Source organism: Mustelus asterias, chromosome 5 (assembly GCF_964213995.1).
Source record: "Mustelus asterias chromosome 5, sMusAst1.hap1.1, whole genome shotgun sequence".
Lineage (NCBI taxonomy): Eukaryota > Metazoa > Chordata > Chondrichthyes > Carcharhiniformes > Triakidae > Mustelus > Mustelus asterias.
Genome location: NC_135805.1, coordinates 28693639 through 28704257, shown reverse-complemented (window position 1 = coordinate 28704257; position 10619 = coordinate 28693639). Strand labels below are relative to the sequence as shown.

Here is a 10619-nt window from a genome sequence, read left to right as displayed (position 1 = left end):
TCCGAAAGACATGTTGGTTAGGTGCATTGGCCATGCTAAATTCTCCCTCAGTGTACCCGAACAGGTGCCGGAGTGTGGCGACTAGGGGTTTTTCACAGTAACTTCATTGCAATGTTAATGTCAGCCTACTTGTGACACTAATAAATAAACTTTAAAAATGGTTGGGCTATCAGACTTGAATTGGCCAAAAAATGGCTGAGTCAATGCCTATAGCCATGCTAGTCTGAAAACGTCTGATCTCGGAAGCTAAGCAGACTCAAGCCTGGTTAGTACTTGGATGGGATTCTGCCTGGGAATACCAGGTGCAGTAGGCTTTTGCTGCCAGCAGAGGCTGCTCACAACATCCACTCTCTAAAACTTTGGGATTTGCCAGGGCCTTGGGGAGCGCCACTCTGACATCAAGTGTGGCTGACTAGGAGTCTCTCCCGCTCTTACTGCCAGGAATTGGAGTCCTTTGCAGGTTGACCCACTCAACCTGTTTGGCTGTGTTATGAACGCACTTTTCTTGGCCATCAGGTCCTGGGGTAGGACTCGAACCCGCAGCTCCTGGCTTACGGGCAGGCATGGTGCCCACTGCGCCACAAGACCTATCTGGCTAGCTCATTCTATCTTTCCCTTTTTACCAACGGTTCGGTTGCTATTTCTAAAAAAAACTCCCAAACCTCAGGTTTACTCTTATTCTTTGCAAAATTATCAGCCCCTCTCTTAATCTAGTAGTATCCTTGGGTGGATGTTTCTTACTGAGATTTCGTTCTTTTTAATAGTCTGTATTTTTGTTGAAGATTTTGAATTGTTTTTTTAAATGTTTCCCACTGTGTATTTACCTTTTTAACCCAACAAACATCAAACAGTATTCCTCGCAAACCGACTTCATTGACTTTGTTAGGGATGGAAGCTTGTCGTGTTCAGGGTTAATATGGAATTGAGTTGTATCATGATCATTCCCTCCAACTCCTACCACCACCAAGATCTTTTAATTTATTTATTAGTGTCACAAGTAAGGCTTACCTTAACGCTGCAATGAAGTTACTGTGAAATTCCCCAAGTCGCCACACACCGGTGCCGCTTCAGGTACACTGAGGGAGAATTTAGCATGGCCAATGCACCTAACCAGCACATCTTTCGGACTGTGGGAGGGAACTGGAGCACCCGGAGGAAACCCACGCAGACACGGGGAGAACGTGCTATGACTATAACACTACATTCTGCACTCGTTCCATTCCTTCTCTATGAACGGTATGCTTTGTCTGTATAGCGCAAGAAACAATACTTTTCACTGTATCCCAAAAGATATGACAGTAATAAATCAAATAAGATGGGGCATAAGATGGGAACAGAAACTGTCAGGGAAAGGCACTAATGAAAAGTGGAACTTTTTCAAGAAACAAATACTGTGTGTCCTTGATAGGTATGTCCCTGTCAGGCAGGGAGGAAATGGCCGAGTGAGGGAACCATGGTTCACGAAAGAGGTGGAATGTCTTGTGAAAAGGAAGAGGGAAGCTTATGTAGGGATGAGGAAACAAGGTTCAGATGGCTCGATTGAGGGTTACAAGTTAGCAAGGAATGAGCTGAAAAAGGGGCTTAGGAGAGCTAGGAGGGGGCATGAGAAGTCCTTGGCGGGTCGGATCAAGGAAAACCCCAAGGCTTTTTACTCTTATGTGAGGAATAAAAGAATGACCAGGGTGAGGTTAAGGCCGGTCAAGGACAGTAGTGGGAACTTGTGTATGGAATCAGTAGAGATAGGAGAGGTGATGAATGAATACTTTTCTTCAGTGTTCACCAAGGAGAGGGGCCATGTTTTTGAGGAAGAGAAGGTGTTACAGGCTAATAGGCTGGAGGAAGTAGATGTTCAGAGGGAGGATGTCCTAGCAGTTTTGAATAAACTGAAGGTCGATAAGTCCCCTGGGTCTGATGAAATATATCCTAGGATTCTTTGGGAGGCAAGGGATGAGATTGCAGAGCCTTTAGCTTTGATCTTTGGGTCCTCATTGTCCATGGGGATGATGCCAGAGGACTGGAGAGTGGTGAATGTTGTTCCTCTGTTTAAGAAAGGGAATAGAAATGACCCTGGTAATTATAGGCCGGTTAGTCTTGCTTCGGTGGTTGGTAAGTTGATGGAAAAGGTCCTTAGGGATGGGATTTACGACCATTTAGAAAGATGCGGATTAATCCGGGATAGTCAGCACGGATTCGTGAAGGGCAAGTCGTGCCTCACAAATTTGATAGAATTTTTTGAGGAGGTAACTAAGTGTGTTGATGAAGGTAGGGCAGTTGATGTCATATACATGGATTTTAGTAAGACGTTTGATAAGGTGCCCCATGGTCGGCTTATGATGAAAGTAAGGAGGTGTGGGATAGAGGGAAAGTTGGCCGATTGGATAGGTAACTGGCTATCTGATTGAAGACAGAGGGTGGTGGTGGATGGAATATTTTCGGACTGGAGGCAGGTTGCTCGCGGAGTGCCACAGGGATCAGTGCTTGGTCCTCTGATCTTTGTGTTTTTCATTAATGACTTAGAGGAGGGGGCTGAAGGGTGGATCAGTAAATTTGCTGATGACACCAAGATTAGTGGAGTAGTGGATGAGGTGGAGGGCTGTTGTAGACTGCAAAGAGACATAGATAGGATGCAAAGCTGGGTTGAAAAATGGCAAATGGAGTTTAACCCTGATAAATGTGAGGTGATTCTTTTTGGTATGACAAATTTAAATGTGGATTCAGGGTCAAAGGTAAGGTTCTGAAGACTGTGGCGGAACAGAGAGATCTTGGGGTTCATGTCCACAGATCTCTTAAGGTTGCCACTCAAGTGGATAGAGCTGTGAAGAAGGCCTATAGTGTGTTAGCTTTTATTAACAGGGGGTTGGAGTTTAAGAGCCGTGGGGTTATGCTGCAACTGTACAGGACCTTGGTGAGACCACATTTGGAATATTGTGTGCAGTTCTGGTCACCTCACTATAAGAAGGATGTGGAAGCGCTGGAAAGAGTGCAGAGGAGATTTACCAGGATGCTGCCTGGTTTGGAGGGTAGGTCTTATGAGGAAAGGTTGAGGGAGCTAGGGCTGTTCTCTCTGGAGCGGAGGAGGTTGAGGGGAGACTTAATAGAGGTTTATAAAATGATGAAGGGGATAGATAGAGTGAACGTTCAAAGACTATTTCCTCGGGTGGATGGAGCTATTACAAGGGGGCTATTATAGGGTTCATGGTGGGAGGTATAGGAAGGACGTCCGAGGTAGGTTCTTTACTCAGAGAGTGGTTGGGGTGTGGAATGGACTGCCTGCAGTGATAGTGGAGTCAGACACTTTAGGAACATTTAAGCGGTTATTGGATAGGCACATGGAGCACACCAAGATGATAGGGAGTGGGATAGCTTGATCTTGGTTTCAGATAAAGCTCGGCACAACATCGTGGGCCAAAGGGCCTGTTCTATGCTGTACTGTTCTACGTTCTATGTTCTCAATCAAAAACCCACACAGACACGGGGAGAATGTGCAGACTCCGTACAGACAGTGACTCAAGCCAGGAATCGAACCCGAATCCCTGGCGCTATGAGACAGCACCACTGTGTCCCGTGATTACAATGAGAGCAGAAACCCATTGCGAGGTGTGGAGTCAATGGCCAACTAATGACGTTGGACAAATAACATTGAGGAAGCGTCAGTCGAGGCACCCTGAACACTATAGACTTTCAAGGGTGTGTGGAAAACCTGGGTCTTGGCAGTCCTACATCTGCAGGTCAGGACCAGAAAAAACTCTGTACGAAATTGTTCGCTGACGGCACAGTAGAGGAGGAAATTGATGGCGGAATTCAGCCACTGAAGCATGATACCGATATCCGCAAACAGATTGATGAGTTGGTGGTAGTCATTTCTGTCGTGCTCCGGCGTGTTGTAGGCTGTCCTCAGGATGCAGTAGGTGACAAAACGAGGGAGGGACAGCAGAACAAAGGCGAAGGAGATGGTGAAGAGGATCAGGATGGACTTCTTCATCAGTTTCCGAGTGGTGACGCCGTTTATCGACTTCAGCTGCTCCTGAGTGAACAGCCTGCTGGCCGCGTAGAGCTGCTGAGCAATCAGGCAGTTGAAGAAGATGAGGAGGATGTAGGGTATTCCGCCCGACACGAAGGTATGGAACCAAACCACAGCGGTGGAATAGAAACTATCATTGTAATCACAGATGGGCACCAATAGGGTCTCATTGTCCACAGTGGAATTCCGGAACTCCGAACTGTTGATCCAATAAGCGGGAAGAGCTATCAGATGTGAGACTAGGATGACACTCAATATGATCCTGATGGTCACCTTTGTCTGGGAGCAGTGCTGCCTGACTTGCGTGCTCCTTAGCACCAAGTATCTCTCAAAGGTAAAGACAATGACAATCCAAATGGAACTGAATACGGAGCCGTACTCCAGGACTGTGATAAGCCCACACCACGGGGAGCTGTTCCAGAAAGGATTAGGGTCCAACCAGCCCAGGCTCAAGTCTATCAGTCCACCCCAGAACAAGCACATTGAGTCTGCAATAGCCAGGGAAAGCAGATAGAGTCTTGCTACCTTGGACATGCCACATTTCCGATAGCGGATAGTGTATACCGTCAACAGATTCGCTGCAGAGAGGTGGACAGAAACAAACAATTAGACATTTCAGTTATAACATGACATGACCATGAGTTCTGATAATGGGATAATGGCAAAAAAAAGTGCAAGGAGAAACCATTTAACCATTCATATTTATTGTACATCAACTCTATGCAGGCAGTGGGTGTGAAATCACCTGCACTTCTATCGAGGATGGAGGTGCACAAAAGGCAGCGTGCGTTTCTATAGAAGGTCAGTGAGTGAAGATGTGGCTAAGTGTTGACAGGGTAGCTAAGGATGTCACCTAAAGGAGGATGTTGAAAACTAGGATTCCTTTTTTCTCTTTTGGATGTAAAACTTGGAATCCTAAATGGCAGAGGCAAGTTTGAATTGTTGGGGTGTGATTACCCTCCAATGTTGGAGAGTTTGAAACCTCACGACAGGTGGGGGGAATGAGGTTGATATGGAGAGAAGTCACTCCTCTACCAAGGAGACAAAAGGTACAGTCTGGAGGTAACCAAAAGAGAAAATGCTGGAAAATCTCAGCAGGTCTGGCAGCATCTGTAAGGAGAGAAAAGAGCTGACGTTTCGAGTCCAGATGATCCTTTGTCATCTGGACTCAAAATGACAGTCTTGTAGGTGTTGCTTCCTGAATGAAGTCAGATCGGAAGCAGTGGGGAGGTGGTGGCACAGTGGATTGTCACTAGACTAGTAATCCAGAGACCCAGGGCAAGATCTGGGGACCTGGGTTCAAATCCCACTACAGCAGATGGTGAAATCAGAATCCAAAATCTGGGATTGGTTCATGTTGTAGGGTCAATTGAGATGGCTGGTACTGTCTTTAACTACAGACAATGCAAAACTCACAAAGCAGATATTGCTGTACAAATCATTTATTAAAAACACAACAAGCAGCTGCACAGAGATCACCAAAAGGGTTTCGGGAGCTCTGGAATAGAGTGACAGAACCTCTCCGATGAATCTCACGCATACAATCAAAAACAGATCCATTATAGATTTTCTTATCGATCATTCCGCCTCATATTAGTTTTAAATCAATTACATTTAGTAAAAATACATCAGTAATAATTCCTGACAAGTAACTCAGCCAATCGCATTTTACCATCCGGCATAATAATATCTCATTCGTCCATTTAATCCGGACGCTGATTCCCATCTTGGCTAAACTCACTTCCCTGTTGCTATGTAACTATAGACGCTCATCATAGAGGTCAAAGTGAACATTCCCACTGGCTCATTACCAAAACTGAATAGACACATGACCCTGCATCCAGGTACGTATCTATTCTATGTCTAGACAATGAATATCCCTATTCATAGAGTTGCAAGATGTGTTCGCTCTCCAGAAACTTTCTGGTATGAATTCTGCTAACTACTGAGGTTCCCAGGCCTTTGCCTCTGAACTCTTTGCCTTTACCATCATACCTTGCAATAACTTGCTTTTGGCTGAAATGAACGATTCATTCAATACTTAAAATACATTTAACATATCAGCATTTATGTCATAAAATCATAATTACTTATTTAATTTTCTTATTGCATCCACATATGTCTAAACTATTTGTTTCATTAACTTATTATCTTTGTTTCAAGAATCATTTAACTTTTTGCAGGTAGTACTGTCAATGCCTTATGTGTTCTGCCTAAAACCTTATTAGCTGGTTAATAATTTCCCCCTTCAGTTCACTAAAGCAAAGTTTATTTATTAGTCACAAGTAGGCTTACATTAACACTGTAATGAAGTTACTGTGAAAATCCCCTAGTTACCACACCCTGGTGCCTGTTCGGGTACACTGAGGGAGAATTTAACATGGCCAATCCACCTAATCTGCACGTCTTTGGACTGTGGGAGGAAACCGGAGCACCCGGAGGAAACCCACACAGACATGGGGAGAATGTGCAAACTCCACACAGACAGTGACCCAAGCTGGGAATTGAACCCAGGTCCCTGGCGCTGTGAGGCAGCAATGCTAACCACTGTGCCACCGTGCCACCCACTAATGTCCTTTAGGGAAGGAAATCTGCCGTCCTAACCTGGTCTGGCCTACGTGTCTCTCCAGAGCCACAGCAATGTGGCTGACTCTCAAATGCTCTGAAATAGAGGGCAGTTTGGGTCGGGCAATAAATGCTGGGCCCAGCCAGTGATGCCCACTTCCCATGAATGAATTTAAGACAAAGTAAGAGGTTTGCTGAGATGGATGCCACTTAGTTGGACAGTGATGAATGTTTTTGATCTCTCTAACAGAATTCCTGGATGGAATGTATGAGAAAAGTGACTTGTCAAATAGCCCACAAGGCCAGGTCAGAATTAAATGGATGGTCATTCCCTGGAAGAGCGTGATAAGTTGTGTCAATGGTTGACAACATTCCATTTAGAGATCCCTCGATTGGTTCGAGCATGTTAAGCTATTGGAGTTTGCCAAGGTGTCTCATATGGACAGGCAACTGGTCCTAACTCAGAGAAGACCTTTTTGGATTGGATGCCTGTTGCCTGAAAACATTCCCGAGGAAACAATGATTCCCTTCCTGGAACAACCGGCACATTCCACAGTGACACAAGGGATAGAGGGCTGTGCGCTCACCAGGTTTTGAAATATTCCAGAAGCTGGAGGCTGGAGTTAATGTGACAAAGGGATTAAAGACAGAATAGTGATGAAAACAAACAAGGCAAATGCAGTTGTATAAGTGGATGAAATTGGAACAGTAATAATTCACAAATGACAAATACAACAGGTTCCCCAGAGCAAAGAGGCAGTGTTTTTGAAACTTAACATGAAGAGAACAGTTGTACAGGATCGGAAATCCCCTCCAGCTGGGAAATTGCTGGAATATAAACGTCAAACCCAGGGACATGTTTGGAACTATAAATGTACAAAAGCCAAGCCCCAGCCAACAGCACAGGGCTGGGCAGCAAGGGGTCAATTCGACATTTAGCAAAACCGGTGGCCCATCGAAAGGGTTTGCACATTGACTAATTGCTATCAGGGAACAACGGTAGCAGGGAAGTATCACTACCCGCCATTAACTAACTAAATGAAGAGTCTGATTGCCCAGTATAATGGCACTAAGAACATGTCATCAATATAGTACACTCAAAGAATGGGAATGCCACTAAGGTGGGGCAGTATGGTGGCACAGTGGTTAGCATTGCTGCCTCACAGCACCTGGGGCCTGGGTTCAATTCCCGGCTTGGGTCACTATCTGTGTGGAGTTTGCACGTTCTCCCCGTATCTGTGTGGGTTTCCTCGGGTGCTCCGGTTTCCTCCCACAGTGGAAGGATGTGTGGGTTAGGTGGATTGCCCATGCTCAATTGTCCCAAGATGTGGGGATTAGAGGGGTAAATATGTGGAGTTATGGGGATAGAGATGGGGGGTGGGCCTGAGTAAGATGATCTGTTCGAGAGTTGGTGCAGACTTGATGGGCCGAATGGCCTCCTTCTGTAATGTAAGGATTCTAAGGTTTGCACCACAAGCAACAGTAGTGGAATTTGGCATCGCAATTATGATTGGTTCCTCCTGCGAAAAGGAATGAGGCGGTGGTGGCCGAGTGGTATTGTCACGAGACTAGTGGTCCAGTGACCCAGGGTAATGCTCTGGAAACCTGGGTTCAAATCCCACCACAGCAGACCATATAATTTGAATCCAATAAAAGCTGGAATTAAAAGTCGAATGATGACAATGAAACCAATGTCGATTGTCATTAAAAACCCATCTGGTTCCTTTAGAGAAGGAAATCTGCCATCCTCACCTGGTCTGGCCTACATGTGACTCCAGACCAACAGCAATGTGTTTGACTTGTAAATATCCCTCAGAAATAGCAATGGAGATGACCAATAAATGCTGCTCCAGCCAGTGATACCCACATCCCGTGAATTAATTTTAAAAATGTAACCTTGAAGCCAGATGCTATTACAGTGTTAGCTCAAGCAGCTGGGGAATTGTCCAAACAATGAGAACTGATAATATTCCGATGGAAAACCCCTTATTGTGTAAACCAGCATGAGCTGATCACATTTGTCTGGACTTATGGTGGCACAGTGGTTAGCACTGCTGCCTCACAGCGCCAGGGACCCGGGTTCAATTCTGGCCTCGGGTCACTGTCTGTGTGGAGTTTGCACGTTCTCCCCGTGTCTGTGTGGGTTTCCTCAGGTACACTGGTTTCCTTCCACAGTCTAAAGATGTGCGGGTTGGGTTGATTGTCCATGCTAAATTGCCCCTAGTGTTAGGGGGATTAGCAGGGTAAATATGTGGGGTTATGGGGATAGGGTCTGGGTGGGATTGTTGTCGGTGCAGACTCGATGGGTCAAATGGCCTCCTTCTGCACTCTAGGGATTCAATGATTCTATGTGTGGAATCAATTAACAGTGCCAACTACTGGACATTGGAACAACAGGGAATATGCTTGAGATGTCTACGCTGAATTATGATAAAAAAGAGATCGGACTGTGGTTACTGCAGTCGGGAGGAGGGTTGGGACTGGTCATCTTGGCTCAGGATTGATAATCGACCAGCCGTGTTGGGGACTGTTAGTGGTTTCAGCCTAATCGTCGTGTTATTGGTCTGAGGGTTTTCCTGTGGTTTCAGGACAAGTGTTTTGCCAATGTTGGAGGATTTAAGACCACACGTGTGGGAGGATGAGGTTGATATGGGGAGGAGTGACTCCCCTACCAAGGAGACAGCAGTGTAAAGTCTTGGTGATGTTTCTTCCGGACTGAAGTCAGATCAGAAGAAATCAGGGGTTTGCTGAGACGGATGTCACTTAGTTGGACAGTGATGAATATTTGGTCTCTCTAACAGAATTCCTGGATGGAATGTGCGAGGAAGGTGACTTGTCAAAAAGCCCACGTCATGGTGACTTTGTTGCTGGGAATTGAGGGGTCAGTTTCTGCTGGTCACTGGAGGTTTTGTACTGAGGTTTTTCCTGTGTTATTTAAACAAATATGCTGGTTAGGTGCATTGGCCATGCTAAATTCTTCCTCAGTGTACCCGAACAGGCGCCGGAGTGTGGTGACTAGGGGATTTTCACAGTAACTTCATTGCAGTGTTAATGTAAGCCTACTTGTGACACTAATAAATGAACTTTAAAAAAAACTTTAAACATAAGGTACTTTCCATGGATCCAAAAATATGGGACAATAGGAGTAATGTTACTAAATCTTGTTGCCGAGCCTACACAGTATATTTCTGTGCTAATATAAAGTAAGAGCAAGAAAGTTACTACACATAAACTTACAGAAAAATGGATAGGGACTGGACAAAACAAATACATTCATGGCCTGAATGGTGCTTCCAGATTGTGGTTTAAGTTTATTTATTAGTGCCAATGTACCTAACCAGCGCGTCTTTCGGACTGTGGGAGGAAACCCACGCAGCCACGGGGAGAACATGCAAACTCCACACAGACAGAGAGCCAAGCTGGGAATCGAAACCAGGTCCCTGGCGCTGTGAGGCAGGATTGTTAGGGACCAAAAGAGAAAATGCTGGAAAATCTCAGCAGGTCTGTACGGAGAGAAAAGAGCTGATGTTTCGAGTCCAGATGACCTTTTGTTTTCTCTTTTGGTTTCAGATTCCAGCATCCATAGTATTATCCTTAATCCTTTTATCCTTAGGAATGTTAGGGATATTGTGAGAGGGTTGTATCGCTAAGAGATGCTCCCTACAGGGTACGCAAGGCTTTGAATTCTGATTTGAAAATTTGGTGATGCCTAATCTATGTATTATAGAGAGGGTGGGGAGACCATAAGACCTAGGAGCAGAATTAGGCCACTGAACATCGTCTTATCTGTGCTTTGATGATAATCCTGCCACATCATGTAGTGAACTCCAGGGAAGTCTCTGCAAAACCACTTCCTGACCACAAGATGATTTTGTGAAACTTCAGAATATCAGTATATAGAATGTACACCATAGGAATAGACCTGCTAACGTTGGTGTCCACGCTCCACACACAAGCCTCCACCCACCGTCCTGATCAGCATAACGTTGCTTCCTTTCATCCTCATGTCCAATTTCCCTTTTAAGACATTTAT

At 45.2% G+C, this 10619-nt stretch overlaps 1 protein-coding gene and 1 pseudogene across 1 annotated transcript in view; one reads left to right on the top strand and one right to left on the bottom strand.

The window, feature by feature from the left end:
* Positions 1-205: 205 nt before the first annotated feature.
* LOC144494475 (5S ribosomal RNA) lies at positions 206-314 on the top strand (annotated as a pseudogene).
* A 3302-nt stretch (positions 315-3616) lies between these two features.
* Positions 3617-10619, bottom strand: part of LOC144493441 (putative G-protein coupled receptor 139) — an 88363-nt gene continuing 81360 nt past the window's right edge. Inside the window, exon 3 of the mRNA XM_078212353.1 lies at positions 3617-4599. Coding sequence (XP_078068479.1) covers positions 3617-4599 — 983 coding nt within the window. The remainder of the gene's footprint in view (positions 4600-10619) is intronic.